The sequence below is a fragment of the Anguilla anguilla genome, chromosome 1 (assembly GCF_013347855.1).
Source record: "Anguilla anguilla isolate fAngAng1 chromosome 1, fAngAng1.pri, whole genome shotgun sequence".
Lineage (NCBI taxonomy): Eukaryota > Metazoa > Chordata > Actinopteri > Anguilliformes > Anguillidae > Anguilla > Anguilla anguilla.
The window spans coordinates 32,857,010-32,878,861 of record NC_049201.1 but is presented as its reverse complement, the minus strand read 5'-3'; the positions used below and the strand labels follow the sequence as shown (position 1 = coordinate 32,878,861).

The window sequence follows — 21,852 nt, the reverse complement described above, 5'->3', positions numbered from 1 at the left end:
GATTGGTGAATGGGGGACTCCTTTTATTTTACTGCCATTTATTTCCCTGAGTGCTGATAAGAGAACAAATTGCATTGTTGGCCAGAAAGGAGTGTGCTGCAGGTGCTAAGCTTGAATTTGCAGCTTGTTTGTAGCCTATTTTTAAATAAATTGAAATAAGAACAATTTTAGTTTAACCCTTAAACCCCACTTAAAATTCAGGGCTTCTTAAAAAATCCCCCAGTCTTAAATAAATCCCATTGTCTCCAAAATTATATACAGTATAGATATGGTTCAAAGCTTGAAATAAAGAGAACATTTGTACCAAAATGATTGAATCCCCTCACTCCATAAACATACTGGACATATTTATTCTGATACTCCAGTTTCCTCCCACAGTCCAAAGACATGCAGGTAGGCTAATTGGAGACTCTAAATTGCCCATAGGTATGAGTGGTGTGTGTCCCCTGCAACAGATTGGCGGCCTGTCCGGGGTGTATTCCTGCCTCTCGCTCAATGCACGCTGGGATAGGCTCCAGCACGCCCTGCTCAGGATAAGCGGGTATAGATCATGGATGGATGGTTGGGTGGATATTCCACTTCCAGATGCTAATTCCATTGAGGGTTGGTACCCTCTGGAACCCCACAAAACAAACATTCTTTATTACCCATTGCATTTACCCATCCTCTCTTTTTGACTAAGCCCTGTATTTCAGTCAAATGCTATCCTTTTGGAAAGCTTATATGTACAAAATTTATTCATAATGGTTAGTTATTACACTAAATTCACTTAGAAACAATCTAATCACTTGGTTTTACCTTGCTATGTGCTCAGACCTGCAATCAGCTACCAGAATACTTGTCAGCAGCAACAGAGTGAGAGCTCAAGGAGGAAAATGACAAAAATATCAATTTACAATACAATTATTTACAATAATATAGTGCCCTTTATCACTACTGCAGAGTGTTTTATTCAAAGCATTTGCCAGTAAACAAAGCTCCAATTACGTGTGTGTTAAGTTTCCACTCATGCTCTGTGAAAATGCTGAATGTAAGTAAGTCGGTATGAAGTAGAATAGCTAAGCAACAGTTTCAGCTAGAATGAAGCCACAAGCTACATTCGAAAGCTATGTAAATGAACTTCAAGAACTCAACACTGTATGATTATTGTAACCTATATGGGGTTTCCAAGCAGGGGCAAAAGTCTTAATGGCAGGGGTTAAATTGGGATTTGGGAGGTGGGTGGACCCTGAGATCCGATGGGAGGTGGGTGAAAAAAGGTACAAACCAATGAATGTCTCAGCTCAAAATAGTTGTATCTTTAATGTATTGTGCACATAATTGTAATTAAGGAAAACAATGTTTTAAAAAGAATGTATACTATTGAAGCAAGCTTTTACATGATATATTTCAAGTTTATTGAGTGTCATCAATTCTGAGAATTTTTTTTACCCACAAAAATAATCGGTCATCCTCCTCTTGTCCTCACTTTCTTCCTCCTGTATCCATCTTTCTTAAACTGGTGAGGCTCAAAACTTTCCTTTAAACTAATCATTGATCTCAAATTAATTTTCAGTGATTAACAAGTATGCAAACATCTGACTAATCAATTGGAAAGGGACACAGCTTCTTCGCATTGTGTTAGGGAGATTAAATGATAAATGCGATTTAGAAAAATCCGTTTTAATCACTAAGCAGTGGCAGAATCTTCCCCTGATTTTCCTTGAGTATCAATTAGTTAATCCACAAAATAGGCTACTCAATATACTATCATATATAGCCAGCTCTCCCCAAATAGGCAGTTTTAGCGAGTAGCCTAGGCCTTATAGCCCACATTTATTTTAATTTGCAGTACGAAATTGTGCATATTTTTAATCAACATTATTTTCAGATACATGCACTTCTTTCTCTGCACTCATATTCATGGCAAATATCTGCAATGCGTAGATTGTAAAGAAAATTTGTTTTCGCTGGTTATTCTGAAAGCTAACACGGTAGATAACAGTGTTAGCTTGTTTGTTACGTGTAGGCTAGCCTACTTGGTGATTAAAACGGATTTTTAACGGATAAATTGAATTTATGATTTAATCCCCCTAACACGGTATGAAGACGCTGTGTGTTAGGCTACTTGGCATTTGATTAATCCGATCGTTGGCACGCTTGGTTATAAAGGAAAATTACTAATGAAAACAGGTTGAGATCAATGATTATTTTAAAGGAAATTTTTGCGCCCACCGATTTTCAACTCACCAGTCGCCGCTGAATAAAACGTTATGTATGTGGGAAATATTCAATCCTAGCTTAGCTGCTGACCAGCAACCTGCTGATTTTGCTCAAGCAATTAAAGTTGCTGTTAATGATAGTTGGCGTTCTTGGGGGCTGTTTATTCATCTCTCTTTAAAATGTTGCATAGCCTAGATGAAATTACATGTTAATGAAATTACGTACCGCTTCCGCTTCCAAACAATCAAGACAATCAACAATATTTTTTTTCTGTGCCTGTCTATATAAACGACTGTTCCTCCTGAGTTTTTTTTTTTCGGATTTTTGATTGGTTGAGCGAGTAACTGGCTAGAGGGAACACATGGACTGGAGCCTACAAAAAATGGACTGGATTGTCATAGTTATTTGTAAAACTGCCGGTCAAAATAATTTATTTATTTACCAAAGGTCCACCCCCAATTTAACCCCTGCTTAATGGGTATATCTTAGAGAGGGTAGTGGTAGCTTGCTTGTAGGTAGTTTACTTGGCACGGGAATGTCTAATTGAAAACATTTTTTTTCTGTTTGTAAGGTAAGAAGTTGCTTTTTTTGAAATCGCTTTTCACATTTGACATTCCATTTATATACATAGAAATGCTCGTTTACAAATGTTCATGAAAATGTTTTCAGTTCAATGGAAATAACACATAATCAATAATGAATTTTGCTAGCCCGTATACAAACAGCAGCAGATTGATTGCTTATGGATCAGAGGGGGATTTTAGCTATATATACCATCACTGTAGTATTAGCAGTTGTTTGACTTGTTGTGGACATTTATTGGATTATAAAATACTATAATCATCAACCAGAGGTGTCAATTTTAGCCTTAGTTGGGGAAGGGGACTTCATATAAAAAACATATATTTATTGAATTTTACACATTTAACACATTGTACATACATAACTGAACCTTCCCCCAACTCAAACATATGGCAGTATATAAAATAATAAAAATGTCACTTGAAAATAAATAAATAGCTAATAATCAAGTTAAAAATGACAAAACTTTACAATGAAAAGAAAATTAAGTTAAAAAAAAGAATTAAAAAATGAAATAAGAATACAATCACAAACATAGAACTGCGTACAGCACACATTCCTCACAATAGATTTGTTATTTTCACCATAACTTCACACTAACAATGCCTCTTCAACGTCACCGTTTTTAACAAATTCCAAAAACATCTCCCAGATGTTGCAAAACTCAGAAGCTTTCTTCCTAACTATATAAGTGAGTTTCTCAAGAGCCAAACTTATGTTAAGTTTTTCAACCAATGGTCAAGAGAGGGGCAACAAACATTCTTCCAACACAGGGCAATCGAGCGCCTGGCTTGTAGTAGACATAGGTCAACCATTTTTCTTTCTCTATTAGATAGAGAAAAATTGTCTGGATAAATGCTTAGTATATACAGTTTAGGACTTATGCCCTATTCGCACGGGACTAGTATTACCTGGGGACCTCTAGTAACTTGTAATAATTACGGAGGTCGTCTGTGATCTTAATCCCGTGCGAATCTGCCATGTCCGTAATTTGTAAAGTAAAAATTCCACCGCAAATTACCTATCATATTTCGCCAAACACAGAGGTCATGTGATAATATTAGTCCCGTGCGAATCGGCATCTCGGTGATTTGGGGTCGTATTTTAATGTTACGCAGAGCAGAGCCTTGACATTTTCAATCATATCCAGGGGGATAATGTCAGTAAATTTATAGACATATATACATAGACGCCGCATTGGCCTTTGGATCGTACGTCAACGTTGCCGTCATATTGGACCAGGCAAGATTGGCCTGAAAACAAATAGCCTACAAGTAAACGGGGGAGCTGCGGTTTTTCTGGATAAAAAGCACTATAACTTACATTTCTCAACCGATTTCAATGAGTCGTTTTTATATTCAAGGGTTTATGATCTACGTGGAGTACAAAAAAAGTTTTATCTCCAGTTACTTAGAATCTCGATTGTTAGGCTATAATCGCTGCTAGACGCTCAAGAGAGGAGTGTGTATCAACCTTAGGTTTACATGAACTGAATTACTTACGTGGTGGAAAATAATTCATTGTCATAAGGAATTGCCACAGTTAATTTTAACCTGGAAAGCTGGCTAGAAAGTAATAAATGCATTGCTAGCTAACTTGAGTAGGATTGTAAGCATCAATTAACCTTGATTGTAAGGCTAGCTTTGCTTGTTACCTTCCTACACACTCCTCTCTTGAGCGTCTAGCAGTGATTATAGCCTAACTATCGAGATTCTAAGTAACTGGAGATAAAACTTTTTTTGTACTCCACGTAGATCATAAACCCTTGAATATAAAAACGACTCATTGAAATCGGTTGAGAAATTTAAGTTATAATGCTTTTTATCCAGAAAAACTTTTTTTGTACTCCACATAGAACATAAACCCTTGAATATAAAAACGACTCATTGAAATTGGTTGAGAAATGTAAACGTTATAGTGCTTTTTATCCATAAAAACCGCAGCTCCCCCGTTTACTTCTATTTGTTTTCAGGCCAGTCTTGCCTGGTCCAATATGACGGCGACATTGACGTATAGTAGCAACGGGCCGAAGCAGTCAATGCGGCGTCTATGAGTAAATTGGAGTAAAACACAGACTTTGCTTATCCCGTGCAAATGTGCCACACGAAACACAGACGTGGGGGGGTCATTTCTAAATCACATGAGGTCCCCAGGTCATACTAGTCCCGTGCGAATAGGGCTTTAGAGGTATTGGAGAATAGGTAATCTGAGAGACATAGCATATCACCAAACTCCAAAATATTTCAATCTCCTCACATTCCCACAAGCAGTGATATAAAATATCTTGATGACTACTGCACTTATGACATTTGTCAGGAATATTAGGATCAAATTTATTTAACTTCACAGGGGTGATGTACGTTCTCATTATCCAATTATATTATATTAATCTCAGTCGAGTATTGATGGTTTGTGTTTGTGTCTTTGAACATAACAGCCCATTCATCCACTAAGATGTCCTCTTGTAAGTCTTGTATCCACTCCTGTCTCTTACTTTCAGAGTTGTCTTTATGGTTTTCCATCATTATATTATATAATTGAGTAACCCACCCTTTGTAATTAGTTGTAACCCTCCCCTATCGTAAGGTAAATACAAAAGAGAGAGTCTAAGTATTGGCTTCCTGTTATTCCAAATAAAATTCAAAAGCAGCTTTCTGACTTTTGGGGAAAATGAAGGTGGAGGAACCAATGGAATCGGTTGGAAAACATGTAGGTAATATATTCATCTTAATTATATTTATTCTTCCCATTATAGACAGAGGCAATGTTGTCCATCTTGTGACATCTTCTGACACTTTAGCTAACATGGGCTCATAGTTAATTGAACTAAGGGTGCTTAGTTATCTCTGTGTTATTTTAATACCCAGATAGTTAAAACCTTCTATGGCGTTTACAAATGGGTGGGGTATCGTTGGCTTTCTTCTCTTGTTAATTTAGAAACATGATAGATGATTTATCTTTGTTCACCTTAAAACCACAGAAGCTACCAAATTGACTTATCAACTTTAAGAGGGATGCTATTGATTTTCCAAGATCTGATAGAAATACGATGGTATCATCTGCATACAATGCGATATGAGGTCCCCTGTCTAAATACCACTAATTGAAGTGTGAGATCTTATTGCGGGTATGCACATGGCATCACAGTAAGTGGAAGTCACTGCGGTTACACTCACTGAGTGGCAGAAAGACTACTGAGTGGCAGCGTTAGCGTTCAGCTTGAATGCCGCGAAAACACAAAAAACACATCTAAAATGGGAAAGAGCTGTTGTGCAATTGACTGTACAAATAGATTCAACAAGCAATCGGAGCTATCTTTTTACAGACTGCCGAAAGCTAAAGAAAAGAGAATCAAATGGATCCCTGCAATTCGCAGAAACAACTGGAATCCAGGCACCGAAACGTGGATTTGGGGTTGTCATTTTGTGTCAGGTATGTTGGATTTTTGGGTAAAATCATACCTTAAGTTATGTACTGTATTGACTACTCATCAATTAAATATTTAGCATTTTTCATTTATATTCTGTGTAACCATAAAGTTTTTGTCAACATTTATAAAAAAAAAACATCCATGATGATGAGCCTTGTGTTCTACAAACAAAGGGGGATGGTTAGATAGTGTTAGCTAGCCAAGCATATAAATTATTAAGATATGATTTTACCCAAAAATTCAACATACCTGACACAAAATAACACCGCAAATCCACGTAAACAAACATCAATTTAAAAATACAAACAACAGTATAGCAAATACAGAAATTTGATTTTGGTGGTTGTCTCATCTCCTGTAATTATCTTTGGTGAACTGTAAAGTCATCAACAGGCCTAAAAATAAATAATAGGGAAGATTTACATTTTTTTTAATTTTTTGCATAGCATTTGAAATGTTATGCTCGCATTTGAAATGGTGCATTTTTCTTTTGTTAATTATGTGGCAAGGTTGGGCTTGGGCAACGAGATTGACAGTACAGACGGAATCAAATCAGAGATTTTGTTATTCAGTAAAAGACATTTTAAAACGGGGCACCAAGGGACAGGGAATGCTCATAAACTCCAGTGGTTACTCGTGGTATTGCAGTTTAGTAAGCCTCTGGTGCCAAAAAGCTTATTTTCCCATCAAAACTATGAATTTACCCCACCCAAATTTTTTAGCTCTAAAATTTCTTCACACTGAATTATTTACTCTCCAGTCACATTTCAGAAATGAGCGAAATGTCAGAAGATGTCAGAACACACAGCCAAGTATACATCACTTAACATGGCCAATCCAAGATTGTGGAGAAAAATACGGTAAAGACATAGGTTCCAGATGAGGAAGTGGATCACTACAGCAAATTTTTCATTGGTGAACGGCAACAGTGATCTTTTGTGAATTTCTGAATCTAAAAAAAATATTGTGCTCCATCTGTTTCAATTGGGACAATACTTTAGTATATGCTCTTTAGTTTATGCTTCATCAATTTATGTCAAAGCCCTTGGGTTTATCACGCCTTGTGATAAACCACACCCACATTGATAGTTATTGGCTTTCTGTGGCCATGTTTTTTGGATTATCTTTCTTTGCATAACTTTTTTTGATGGCCTTCCAATGAACAAACTGATGCAAGTCCCATGTTGATGAGTCAAAGTCAAGGAGGAGATGTTTTTAAAAGGATTTTAGTTTTAGTTTTAGGTTTTTAAAAAATTCTAAATGGTGGAAAATCCATTATGGGTTCTATGAATTTTTTTTAGAACAATAGAAGGCGCATCTATTAACATTGGTCCCATGTTTCTACGACTAAGGAGGCAAGATAAATTTTGCATTCAGTTGTCCATTATAGTGCCACCATGTGGCCCTATGTGGTCAAATTCGCTGTACTACTAATGTCCCCAAGAATCTTTTTTTTCCTCAAAATATGAGAGGAAATATTCAATGGGACTATATACTGACCATTCCCAATAGTTGGGAGCCTTGAATTAATTGAACCCCCACATATGAACATATTGACATGTTTTTACTGACATGTCGATATTGCAATTGATTACCCATACTGTCGTTATTATGGCAAAATACATACCAAAATAACCCCATACAACATAGTCTGAAGCCATATATGTGTATGTATATGCGTATATATGTGTGTATATATATATATATATATATATATATATATATATATACAGTCCCCTCCAAAAGTATTGGAACAGCAAGGCCAATTCCTTTGTTTTTGCAATACATTCAATACATTTGGGGTTGAGATAAAAAGAGGAACATGAGCCAAGAGTTCTGAATTTCAGCTTTTATTTCCTGGTATTTACACCTAGATGTGTTAAAGTACTTAGAACATAGCACCTTTTGGTATCAGACCACCCAATTTTTAGGTGAGCAAAAGTATTGGAACAGAGAGAATTTAAGTAAATGAAAGCAAATAACACATAATATTTGGTAGCATATCCCTTGCTTGCAATAACTGAATCAAGCCTGCAACCCATTGACATCACCAAACTGTTGCATTCTTCTTTTGAGATGCTTTTCCAGGCATTTACTGCAGCCTCTTTCAGTTGTTGTTTGTTTCGGGAGTTTTTTCCCTTCTATCTCCTATTCAGGAGGTGAAATGCATGCTCAATTGGGTTAAGGTCTGGTGATCGACTTGGCCAGTCTAAAACCTTCCACTTTTTCTCACTAAAGTCCTTTGTTGTGTTGGCAGTGTGTTTTGGGTCATTGTCTTGCTGCATGATGAAGTTCCTCCCAATTAGTTTGGACGCATTTCTTCGTAAGTTGGCAGACAGAATGTTTTTGTAGACTGAATTCATCCTGCTGCTACCATCATGAGTTACATCATCAATAAAGATTAGTCAGCCCACTTCAGAAGCAGCCATGCAAGCCCAAGCCATGACACTTCCTCCACCGTGCTTCACAGATGAGCTTATATGTTTTGGATCATGAGCAGATCCCTTCTTTCGCCACACTTTGGCCTTTCCATCACTTTGGTAGAGGTTAATCTTGGTCTCATCAGTCCATAAAACTTTGTTCCAGACCTTTTGTGGCCCATCTCTGTACTTCTTTGCAAATTGTAATCTCGTCTTCCGATTCTTACTACTGATGAGTGGTTTGCATCTTGTGGTATAGCCTCTATATTGCTGCTCTCTAAGTCTTCTTCGAACGGTTGATTGAGATACCTTCACCCCTGTCCTGTGGAGATTGTTTGTGATGACACTGACTGATGTTTTGAGGTTTTTCTTCACAGCTTTCACAATGTTTCTGTTATCAACTGCTGTTGTTTTCCTTGGTCAACCTGTTCGATATCTGTTGCTCAGTACGCCAGCGGTTTCTTTCTTTTTCAGGACATTCCAAGTTGTCGTACAAGCTATCCCCAATGCTTGTGCAATGGCTCTGATCGATTTCCCCTCTTTTCTAACCTTGCTTTTCTCCCAAACACAAATGCAGTTTTCAAGGCTAAAACCAAGAGTAGACATTCAGAACTATTTATTGTTTAACCAATCAATCTAACAGGACACATCTGGGCAACAAGAAACACCTGTCAGTCACATGTTCCAATAATTTTGCTCACCTAAAAATTGGGTTGTCTGATACAAAAGGTGATATTTTCTAAGTTGTTTAATAAATCTAGATAAAAAATACCAGGAAATAAAAGCTGAAATCCGGACCTGTCATCTCATGTACATCTTTTGACTTCAAACTCAATTGCCTTCAGTGTATCGCAAAAACAAAATAATTGACCTTGCTGTTCCAATACTTTTGGAGGGGACTGTATATATATATAGTAAATGTGGTACATCCACATCCACAGATCTATTAAAATCATTATTACCATTTGGTATATCAGTACCTTTCTGTACAGGAGCTGGTTTAACCTTCTCCTTGGAAACCTCAGATTCTAAAACAAATGAAAAAAAGAAAAACATTCATACACCAAAGAAATTGTAGCAAGCCTGAATGAGCTTATTTGACCTATAAGAAGCTTAGGCTCTGACAAAAATAAAACTCAAGATTGGCCTATTTTAAACTGTCAATACCACATAGGGCATTCGCAGATATTTATGGAAGTGGTAAGAATTAAAGGACATCAGGCGAAATACTTTTAAATATATAGTATATAATTACTATATGATCAAGTACATAATAATATTGAAAATATAGTTTAAAACATACTGGATAATTTATCCTTGGCATCTTTGTCTGCAATGAAGAAAAAAAGTTTGATTGTTTTCATTCAACAATGAAATATCCATGCACACAGCATAAGACATGGAAATGGCAGGCAGTTCAAATTCTTCTTTCAATTAGCACCTGTACACAACAGTTACAATTTCATTTGATCAAAACATTCAAAACATTGACTTGAGTGAATCACTATGATTAGTTCAAATAAGTGAGTCATGCATGATCATGTCACTTATTTTGTAGTTCACGGAGCCTCACTCTCACATTGCTAGTGACTAGTGAAGCATAACTGAAGTGCAACAATTCTCAATGTAAGTTCAGATAATTACCTGCTTTAGCTGCTTGAATTAGAAGATCCATCACAAAAGGCCCTGCAAATTTCAGATTTAAGTTTAAAATGACCATTTAAAAAGAAATATCAGCAACAGAAATCAGTTGAAAAGAGGAATTAGTAAGGTAATGTGTGTGTGTGTGTGTGTGTGTGTGCATGCGTGTGTGTATATTGCATATATTATATACATTGTATAGGATTTTACGCTTGGACCATGGCTGGTGGCCAGCACCACACAAGAAGAGATACCATTAGCATGTTCAGGAGAAGACCAAAGTTCCCAGCAACTAATCATACTCATACTGTTTGTCAAGGGATGACATGAAATCCTGTAGTAGACATGAAAGCACTTCATTGGTCTCTCTATACACTCCTGGGCAAAAAAAATGGGCCAAGCCCAAAATGGCAAAACATTTAAAAAATAATTTTGTTTTTGCCATTTTTGGCTTGGTCCATTTTTCTTGCGCAGGAGTGTACAAATACAGTTAAATGCAAAATAATTGGTAGAGTTGTGTCAAGGTGGTTGATTTTCCTCTGTATTAATCAAATTTGTATTTATAAACAAACAATGACTATGAGGCAAAATTCACATTTCACATGGCTTTTTTTACACAGACATTGAACCTTATTACAAGATTGACATTCAATAAGTCAGGTCCCTCTGTTCCAAGTCAGCGTAAGTATTATGTCAAAGTAGGTTTTGATAAATTAAATGACTTACATGGTCATTTTTTCATTTACATTTGATGACTACATGGAGTCTGTAACTCCATATCACGAGGTTCATGATGTGATCCTCTGAGAATATCTGCCAAGCTTCTACCGCTGTCTCTCTCAGTCGCTGTGTGTTTGCTTTCGGTTTCCTTTTGCGCAAGTGAAAATAATGTTCAAATGGGTTTAAATCTAGTGACTGACTGTGCCATATCAAACACTTCCACGTATTCTTCCTGATAAGCTCTCTGGTTCGCTGTATGTTTTGGGTCATTGTTTTGGTGCATGAGAAGCTTCTGTCCAATGAGTTTGGTGGAATTTCCCTGAATATTGATGCACAATATGATTCTGTGCACTTCAGCTGTCATTTTTTGCTGCCATCACTGCTTAAATAATCAGTAATCATAATCAGACTATTGAACAGTTTACAGATGCTGCTGTACAGGCCCAAACCATCACACTGCTTCCATCTTGCTTGACAGATGAAGTAAGTATGCCAAGGGTCCAGAGCAGTCAGGGGCAAATCAATCAATTTGATACAACTGCCCCAATAATTTTGCACTTAACTGATACACATTCAGATTTCATGAAGTACAACCAGCTGGACAAGTACCTCGCTTTGGAGGGACAAACCAAGGCTTTTCCTTTGACACGTTGTGTTCTGAAACAAAAGCAAAATAACTTTTTAATAATAATCTTATCATGTGTTTAGGTCACAAACTAACAAAAAAAAAAAACATTTCTGTCACTAAGAGTTTAGTAAAATAACTATTAAAGTAATATTTCTGCCAAGTCATTCAAGTCAACATTTGTCTTTGACAAAAACAACAAAAACAGCCATAAAGCTGTGACCATCCAACTGTTTTTCTTTAACATTTTGTACAGATGGTTAATACGCTGCCTGGCCAAAAGAAAGTCGCACACTCTAATATTTTGTCGGACCGCCTTTAGCTTTGATTACGGCACGCATTTGTTGTGGCATTGTTTTGACAACCTTATGCAACGTCACAACATTTATTTCTGTCCAGAATTGCATTAACTTTTGGCCGAGATCATGCATTGACGACAGGGGAGTCGAACCACTCCGTAAAGTCTTCTCCAGCACATCCCAAAGACTTTCAATGGGGTCAAGGTCAGGACTCTGGTAGCCAATTCATGAGTGAAAATGATTCCTCATGCTCCCAGAACCATTCTTTCACAATTTGAGCCCGATTAATCTTGGTATTATTGTCCTGGAATATGCATGTGCCGTCAGGGAAGAAAAAATCCATTGATGGGATAACCTGGTCATTCAGTACATTCAGGTACTCAGCTGAATCATTTTATTGCCGTATAACATTGCTGAGCCTAGACCTGACCAATTGAAGCAACCCCAGATCATAACACTGCCTCCAGAGGCTTGTACAGTGGGCACTGTCCAAAAAAATTCAGGCAGTGTATTTGACACACTGAGTAAGATCTACATTAAAATCTAGATTTTTGCATGGACTGATAATTATTTGACATTTCAGAAATTTTAGACAATTTGATGCTTAAAATCTTAAAATCTATTCTAAAAGGCACAGGGAACCAATGTATAGCAATAACTATCATAAAATGCTATTTCTTTCTTGTTCTAGTTAGAATTCTGGCAGGAATGTTTTTGTAAAAATGGTAGTGGTAGTTCATCAGTGACCTTCTTTGGCAAACCTGTGAAAAGTATGTCACAATAATAACTGCAGCTAAAAACAAAAGCATGTGTCAACTTGATTGTATCATGTTTGATATTAATTGTGTAACATTTCTGAAATGGAAGGACTTAACATAACATAATGAGAACAGGCCACTCAGCCAAACAATGCTCACCATTTTCTTAACACAAAAGGGTGCCTAGTGCTCGCTGTTTACCAGGAACCAATTTAATTGCCCTTCTTTGAACCTTTTCCAGAGCCTCTATACCTTTCTTGTAGTACAGTCCCCAGAACTGCACACAATACTCCATGTATGGTCTGACAATGGTATTGTATCAGATAAGTATAACTTCCTTGGATTTATACTCAATAATGTGGCCTATATATCCCAGTATTCTTCAGACCTTTTTTTTTTACTGTTACTGCAACATCACAATGCCTAGAACCTGAAAGACTTTGATGAACTATTACTCTCAAGTCTTTTTCAAATGGTGCACATTCAAATTTTGTTTCCCATAAAGTAGCCCTGCCTTATATTTTTGTTTCCACTTGTAGAACTTTACATTTAGTTATAGTGAATTTAATTTGCAAGGTTTCTGCCCACTTCTGGATTCTATTTAAATATTTTTGAATTACTTTTGTAGATTCCAAACTGTTAGTTAAATCAAGGCCACTTATATAAAGAAGGAAGAGGAGTGGTCTCAGCACCGATCCTTGTGGAACCAGTTCCCACAGTAACCTGCTCCTCACCTCTGGAGAAAACCCTTGCGTTCATTTTTATGTTAAGGATATATGTTGATTAAATCCAGAACAATATTTATTCCGTAAATGACCATTGGACGAAATGATAAATACTTAATCTGTACCTTTCTGTACAGGGGCTGGCTTCACCTTGTCTTTGGGAACCTCAGGGGCTTCTAAAATAATTTTGACAAGAAACTCTTACAAGAAACAATTTCATAGTTTTCACCGCAGCAAACAAGATCTGATCAACAATATCTAATAAACATAAAGTCCAAATGGTTTCAGCATGGGAAAGGCCAATGGTGACTACTGAATCCAGGCCAGTAAACTTATATCTGCACAATGACAGATACAGTACAACAGCAACAGCATTTACAAAAAAACTAAATATTTTTATGTGATTACAGGATTAACAAATAATCAGAAAACTGCTCTGAGCTGTACCTTTCTTTATGGGAGCAGGTCTGACCCTCTCTTTAGGAACCTCAGGCTCTGAAACATAGAAGTTTTAAATGCAGTTGTGGTTTATAAGTAGAAATGAACACATAGAAGGGAAAAGAAAATAAACAGCTACCCATTTGTTCACTTTTCATTTTAGTTATTTCCTCAACATGCTCTTTTTTTAGTAACCTTGAGTTTTGTGGTACTGAATATAAAAGATGAAAAATAAGCATATGAAGAGTTATTAAACCAAAATGAATCAATAAAAATTCCCTATTCATAATCATGCTGAAACTACTTTTGGATGTATTTATACAGTCACTTCAGCAGTGCTTGAACAAGTTAAACCTGTCATTAATTTTCAACAGCAGTCAGTATCACTCAAAGTGGTATATTTGTTTCATTCTCACAATGACAGACAGAATATGTACAATGAAAATAGTATTTGATGCTACGTGGCAAGGGACATAGTTATGTTTTTACGTCCCTAAATCCAGGCCCATATTCATTCCACAAATGACCTCTAGCCAAAATAGTCAATACTTAAACAGTACCTTTCTGTACAGGGGCTGGCTTCACCTTGTCTTTGGGAACGTCAGGCGTTTCTGAAATAATTTAGATATGAAACTCAAGCAGCTATTTCATAGTTTGCACTGCAGCAAAAAAGTTATGATCAGCAATATCTCCTGAGCATGAAGTCCAAATGGTTTCAGCAAGGGAAAGATCAAATTATGGCTCCTGAATCCAGACAGTGAACTTGAAATACATAGCACAATGACAGGTACAATACCACATAACAACAGCATTTACAAAAATGTATTTAAATGTGATTATAGGATTAATTTTAAAAATCTGAAAACTGCTCTGAGCTGTACCTTTCTGCGAGGGAGTAGGTTTGACCTCTTTAGGAACCTCGGACTCTGAAACATAAAAGATCAGTTTTAATTGCAGTTGTGATTTATAAGTAGAAATTAACACATTAAAGTAAAAATAAACAGCTACAATACTTTTATTTGTTCACCTTTCTTTTTAGGTTTTTCCTCAATATGCTCTTTTTTAGGAACCTCAAGTTCTGTGGTAAAGAATATAAAAAATATGCATATGAAGCATCATTAAACGAAAATGAATCCATCACAATTCACTACTCATTATCATAATTTAAATAACTTTGGGCTGTATTTACAATCACTTCAGCAGTGTTTGTACAAGTGAAAGCTGTCATTCAGTTTTAAACAGCACTGGTCAGTATTACTCATAGTGGTATATTATTTTTCATTCTCAGAACGACAGACCGAATATGTACAATGAAAATAGCATTGGATGCTCCATTGCGAGGGACATAGTTATGTTTTTACATCCCCACCATGTGTTTCAGTAAGAAACCCTTGCATGGATTATTAAGTCAAATTAAGGATAAATGTTGATTAAATCCAGGCCAGTGTTTATTCCACAAATAACCATTGGACAAAATTATAAATACTTCAGTACCTTTCTGTACAGGGGTTGGCTTCTCCTTGTCTTTGGGAACCTTGGGCGTTTCTAAAATATTTAAACATGAAACTCAAGCAGCTATTTCATAGTTTGTATTGCAGTAAATAAGATCTGATCAACAATATCTCCTGAGCATGAAGTCCAAATGGTTTCAGCAAGGGAAAGACCAAATGATGACTACTGAATCCAGGCCAGTGAACTTGAAATATATAGCACAATGACAGATACAATACCACATAACAACATCATTTACAAAAATGTATTTTAATGTGATTACAGGATTAACAAATAATCAGAAAACTGCTCTGAGCTGTACCTTTCTTTATGGGAGCTGGTCTGACCCTCTCTTTAGGAACTTCAGGCTCTGAAACATAGAAGTTTTAAATGCAGTTGTGGTTTATAAGTAGAAATGAACACATAGAAGGGAAAAGAAAATAAACAGCTACAGTACAATATTTTCATTTGTTCACCTTTCTTTTTAGGTATTTCCTCAACATGCTCTTTTTTAGTAAGCTCAAGCTCTGGGGTACAGAATATAAAAGATGAAAAATATGCATATGAAGCATCATTAAACCTGAATCAATCAATCAAAATTCACTATTCATTATCATATTTAAATAACTTTGGGCTGTATTTACACAGTCACTTCAGCAGTGTTTGTACAAGTGAAACCTGTCATTCAATTTGAAACAGCAGTGGGCAGTATCAGTCGTCCTGGTATATTTGTTTGATTCTCACCGTGCCAGACTGAATACGTATAGTTAAAATAGTATTTGATGCTATGTTGCAAAGGACATAGTTATGTTTTTACGTCCCCACCATGTGTTTCTCTAAGAAACACTTTAATTAATGTTTAAGTCAAGTTAAGGATAAATGTTAATTAAATCCAGGCCCATATTCATTCCACAAATGACCTCTAGCCAAAATAGTCAATACTTAAACAGTACCTTTCTGTACAGGGGCTGGCTTCATCTTGTCTTTGGGAACTTCAGGTGTTTCTGAAAGAATTCAGATATGAAACTCAAGCAGCTATTTCATAGTTTGCACTGCAGCAAACAAGTTATGATCAGCAATATCTCCTGAGCATGAAGTCCAAATGGTTTCAGCAAGGGAAAGACCAAATGATGGCTACTGAATCCAGACAGTGAACTTGAAATACATAGCACAATGACAGGTACAATACCACATAACAACAGCATTTACAAAAATGTATTTAAATGTGATTATAGGATTGTGGTGGGGTGGGCGTGGTTTGAGCGTCGGCTGCAGAGAGAGAGAGAGTGGGAGGAGCGGCTCTCGGATCCGTCGTCACAACTGTCAGGTGGAGGTAATCAGTGCCGATAATTATCAAGTGTTTAATTGCGCTGATTGCCTCTGATTGTTTTCAACAGTGAGCCTGGGGTTTTTAAAAGCGGAGACCGGGAGTCTTCGGGAGCGAATGCCGGAGAGAAGGACGCAGTGTAAACGGAACGAAAGGAAAAAACCCTGTGTTACGTTGTGTCCAAGAAAAGCCGTGGGCTTTATTAAAGAGCACGAAAGTGCTAAAACTAAACTGTTGTCTCACGTGAGTGTGTTGGAAGGCAGGAGGGGTGGCACTCACTGCCACAGTGGTGGCCCGTACAGGGACTCTAGTGAGACAACCAACATTTCACCGAAAAACAACCATGGAGCACAACCCGGAGCAGGGTGAAACGGCACAACCGGTGGTCGCGCTGGCAAGGATGCTGGAGGGGATGGCAGCGATGCAAGAAAGGCAGGCTGCATTACATGCTGAACAACTAGAGGCTCTGCGTGCACAGACCTCCCTCCAGACTCAAACTCTGCTGCAGCTGGCTGCTGCGGGAGAAACCAGCTCCCGAGAGCGACAGACCGGGTCCCCCGTAGCTCTCCATCTACCTAAGATGACCCCGGATGACGACGCGGAGGCATTCCTCGATGGGTTTGAGGTGGTGGCGAGGGCGTGTCGATGGCCGGAGGAAGAGTGGGTCGTCCGCCTCCTGCCCCTCTTAATAGGGGAAGCTCAACAGGCGGCACACAGCCTACCCCCCACAGCGCGGTCCGTGTACGCGAACCTGAGGAAGGCAGTCCTGGACCGCCTGGGGTACAGCCCAGAAGACCACCGGAGACGGTTCCGGGAGACGGCCCTGGCAGGAGATGACCGACCGTTCGCGTACGCCCAGAGACTGCTGGACATGGCGCGTCGGTGGCTGCGACCGAAACTCCGGTCAGCTGACGGGGTGGTGGAGCTGGTGACCCTCGAGCGGTTTATTGATGGCCTCCTGGGGGAGACGGCGAACTGGGTGAGGTGCCATCGACCGACCGGGTTGGCGGCCGCCGTCACCCTGGCGGAGGATCACCTGGCGCTCTACCCCCGCGGCCAGTCACAGCAGCAGCCGCAGCAGCCGCAGCAAGGACGGGCAGAAACGGCTTCGCGCAGGAGAGCCCCTCCTCGTTCCCTTCCTCCCCCCCTTCCTTCCTCCCTTCCCCGTGCCCAAACCCCCTCATTGTCCCGCAACAACCCTTTTTTTTCTTCCCCAGCCCCAGGCTCAGCGGCGGCGGGGTTCGACCCACAGAGAGCTCCTCAGACGCCCGGACCGGGGTGTTGGCGATGCGGACAACCGGGTCACCTGCGCCGCAAGTGCCGGCTCATGGAGGTGGGGCAGGTGGTTCGTGTTGTCGGCCCGCCCACCTCCGCTCCCGATCCAGACGGAGCGTACTGTATTCCGGTAAGGATTCAAGGGAGTGAACACCAGGCGCTGTTGGACTCAGGGGCTATGCAGACCATGATTCAGCAAAGCCTGGTTCGACCCGAGGCATTGTTAGAAGCATCAAGGGTATCTATAAGGTGTGTGCATGGGGATTTACACGAGTACCCTATAGTCTCAGTGGAAATTCGGTGTCAAGGGAAAAAACATAAAATAAAGGCTGCGGTTAGCTCCCGCCTCTCGCACCCTCTGATTTTAGGCACTGGTTGGCCGGGGTTCCGCCAGGCAGCTGGTAAGGTAGGGGGGGTGCATTCACGACGGATAGGGCTGTGTGACGTGTGTGCTGCTGTCAGCGGTGACGCGGGGTCGTCCGACGCGGCAGAGGGGGAGCCGGCACCAGGGGTGCCTCCGGTGGAGACTCCGCAGGTACCGGTGTTTCGCCCCATGGAGGATTTCCCACTCGAGCAGTCTCATGATGACACCCTACGCTTTGCCTTTGACCGCGTGATGTCCATTGATGGTCAGCAGGTGTGCCCTGATGCAACACTCACTCACCCGTATTTTGTAATAATTCGGGATAGGTTATACAGAGTGTGTCGTGACACTCAGACTAATGAGGAAATCACCCAATTGCTGGTGCCTAAAAGCTCTCGGGCAATGGTTTTTCAGACGGCTCATTTTAACCCCATGGCTGGTCATTTAGGGTATGAGAAAACACTGAACCGGATAATGGCTCGTTTCTATTGGCCGGGCATTTGGGCCGACGTGCGTCGGTGGTGTGCGTCGTGCCCTGAATGCCAACTAGTAAATTCCCCGGCTATCCCAAAAGCGCCGTTGCGCCCCCTTCCGCTAATGGAGGTCCCTTTTGAGAGAGTGGGGATGGACCTCATCGGGCCATTTGATCGGAGCACGCAGGGATACCGCTTCGTGTTAGTTCTGGTGGATTATGCGACAAGGTATCCTGAAGCAGTTCCTTTGCGCAGCATTTCGGCAAAAAGTGTTGCGCAGGCATTGTTTCAAATAATCTCCCGAGTCGGAATCCCAAATGAGATTCTGACTGACTAAGGCACGCAGTTTATGTCACGCACACTACGCGAGCTGTACGGGTTATTGGGCATTCAATCTATTAGAACCAGCGTGTACCATCCCCAAACGGATGGGCTTGTTGAGCGTTTTAATAGAACGTTGAAGTCTATGATCCGGAAGTTCATTCATGAGGATAGCCGTAATTGGGATAAGTGGTTATCTCCTCTGGTGTTTGCAGTGCGGGAGGTTCCCCAGGCCTCCACGGGATTTTCTCCCTTTGAACTACTGTTCGGTAGGAAACCCCGGGGGATATTGGACCTAGTTAAAGAAAACTGGGAGGAGGGTCCGAGTCCTAGTAAAAATGAGTTACAGTACGTGATGGACCTGCGAGCAAAACTCCATACACTGGGTAAGTTGTCACGGGAGAATTTGCTCGAGGCGCAGGCACGTCAGCAACAGCACTACGACAGAGGAGCTAAACTACGTCAATTTTCACCGGGAGATAAAGTTCTTGTGTTACTCCCTACCTCTAGTTCTAAATTACTCGCCAAGTGGCAAGGGCCCTTTGTGGTCACACGGCGAGTGGGGGAGGTTGACTATGAGGTAGAACGTACTGATAGAGAGGGGGCAAAACAGATTTATCACCTCAATCTCCTGAAAGCGTGGAAGGAGGTGGTGGCTGTCTCTCTGGTTACGGTGGATAAGGAGAGAGATGAGCTGGGGCCGGAGGTACCAAATCCATCCAATCAGATCTCAACCCTTTCAGATGACCATCTCTCACCGAATCAGAGAGCAGACCATGCCTTGTTGCAAAAGCGTTTTGCTGATGTGTTTTCCCCCATACCAGGACGCACGCACCTCATACACTACCACATTGAGACTTCCCCGGGGGTGACGGTGCGGACCCGCCCCTATAGGTTGCCGAAACACAAAAAGAAATTGGTTCAGGCAGAGATAAAGGCAATGCTAGAGCTGGGGGTAATAGAGGAATCCCACAGTCCCTGGAGTAGCCCCATTGTGCTGGTAGGTAAGCCTGATGGGTCTATTCGCTTCTGTGTGGATTATAGAAAGGTAAATGAAGTGTCACGGTTTGATGCTTATCCAATGCCTCGGGTCGACGAGCTCTTGGATCGGCTTGGCACGGCTCGATTTTTTTCGACGCTGGATTTAACCAAGGGTTACTGGCAGATTCCCTTATCTGCCAAATCTAAGGAAAAAACTGATTTCTCCGCTCCGGATGGTTTGTACCAATTCAGGACACTTCTGTTTGGGTTATTCTGCCACCTTCCAGCGCCTAATGGATCGGGTATTGCGTCCGCATGCTGGTTATGCTGCTGCCTATCTGGATGATGTAATCATCCATAGCAGCAATTGGGAGCAGCATTTGCAGCATGTGGGGGCAGTGCTCGAATCCTTAAGGCAGGCAGGGCTCACGGCTAACCCAAAGAAGTGTGCTATTGGTCGAGCGGAGGTACGGTATTTGGGGTACCACTTGTGAAGTGGACAGGTGCGGCCTCTAGTGGACAAAACCGCTGCGATTGCAGCCTGTCCCCGACCCAAGTCAAAAAAAGAGGTAAGGAGGTTCTTGGGGCTGGCCGGCTATTACAGAAGATTCATCCCGGCATTTTCGAAGCTAACCAGCCCCCTAACTGACTTAACCCGAAAAGGTGCCTCAGATCCGGTCCAGTGGACGGAACCGTGCCAGCGGGCGTTTGAGAGGGTAAAAGAAGCTCTCTGTGGGGAGCCGCTCTTGTTCACACTTAACTTCTCTCTCCCTTTTGTTTTGCAGACCGACGCGTCGGACAGAGGGCTGGGGGCTGTTTTGACCCAGCAGGTGGAGGGAGTCGACCGCCCCGTGCTGTACATTAGCCGAAAACTGTCACAACGGGAGGCGAAGTACAGCACGGTGGAGAAAGAGTGCCTCGCCATTCGGTGGGAGGTCGGAGCCCTCCGTTATTACCTTCTGGGTCGCCCATTCACCCTCTGTTCGGACCATGCCCCCCTCCAATGGCTCCACCGCATGAAGGATACCAACACCTGGATCACTCGGTGGTATCTGGCTTTGCAGCCTTTTAACTTCAAGGTGATTCATAGACCGGGTGCACGGATGGTCGTGGCGGACTTCCTCTCTCGCCCCCAGGAGGGGGGGGAGGGGAGGGGGGGGTTGGTCATCGGCTGGATGGCTCCCCGGCCTAAGTCGGGCGGTGGGGGTATGTGGTGGGGTGGGACGTGGTTTGAGCGTCGGCTGCAGAGAGAGAGAGAGTGGGAGGAGCGGCTCTCGGATCCGTCGTCACAACTGTCAGGTGGAGGTAATCAGCGCCGATAATTATCAATTGTTTAATTGCGTTGATTGCCTCTGATTGTTTTCAACAGTGAGCCTGGGGTTTTTAAAAGCGGAGACCGGGAGTCTTCGGGAGCGAATGCCGGAGAGAAGGACGCAGAGTAAACGGAACGAAAGGAAAAAACCCTGTGTTATGTTGTGTCCAAGAAAAGCCGTGGGCTTTAATAAAGAGCACGAAAGTGCTAAAACTAAACTGTTGTCTCACGTGAGTGTGTTGGAAGGCAGGAGGGGTGGCACTCACTGCCACAAGGATCAATTTTAAAAATCTGAAAACTGCTCTGAGCTGTACCTTTCTAAAACCTTCCACTTTTTCTCACTAAAGTCCTTTGTTGTGTTGGCAGTGTGTTTTGGGTCATTGTCTTGCTGCATGATGAAGTTCCTCCCAATTAGTTTGGACGCATTTCTTCGTAAGTTGGCAGACAGAATGTTTTTGTAGACTTCTG

At 40.8% G+C, this 21,852-nt stretch overlaps 1 protein-coding gene across 50 annotated transcripts in view; it reads right to left on the bottom strand.

The window, feature by feature from the left end:
* Positions 1-21,852, bottom strand: part of LOC118206174 (titin-like) — a 154,072-nt gene that overhangs the window by 69,669 nt on the left and 62,551 nt on the right. For 46 of the 50 annotated variants that reach the window (XM_035378465.1, XM_035378500.1, XM_035378642.1 and 43 more), the window contains 12 exons: positions 16,285-16,335; positions 15,654-15,701; positions 15,335-15,385; positions 14,868-14,918; positions 14,722-14,766; positions 14,401-14,451; positions 13,850-13,897; positions 13,528-13,578; positions 11,605-11,652; positions 10,279-10,320; positions 9,938-9,964; positions 9,615-9,662 (listed from right to left, as the gene is read on the bottom strand). In XM_035378465.1, the coding sequence (XP_035234356.1) occupies positions 9,615-9,662; positions 9,938-9,964; positions 10,279-10,320; positions 11,605-11,652; positions 13,528-13,578; positions 13,850-13,897; positions 14,401-14,451; positions 14,722-14,766; positions 14,868-14,918; positions 15,335-15,385; positions 15,654-15,701; positions 16,285-16,335 (561 nt within the window). The remainder of the gene's footprint in view (positions 1-9,614; positions 9,663-9,937; positions 9,965-10,278; positions 10,321-11,604; positions 11,653-13,527; positions 13,579-13,849; positions 13,898-14,400; positions 14,452-14,721; positions 14,767-14,867; positions 14,919-15,334; positions 15,386-15,653; positions 15,702-16,284; positions 16,336-21,852) is intronic. The other 4 variants (XM_035378607.1, XM_035378549.1, XM_035378708.1 and 1 more) reach the window with 4 other exon arrangements.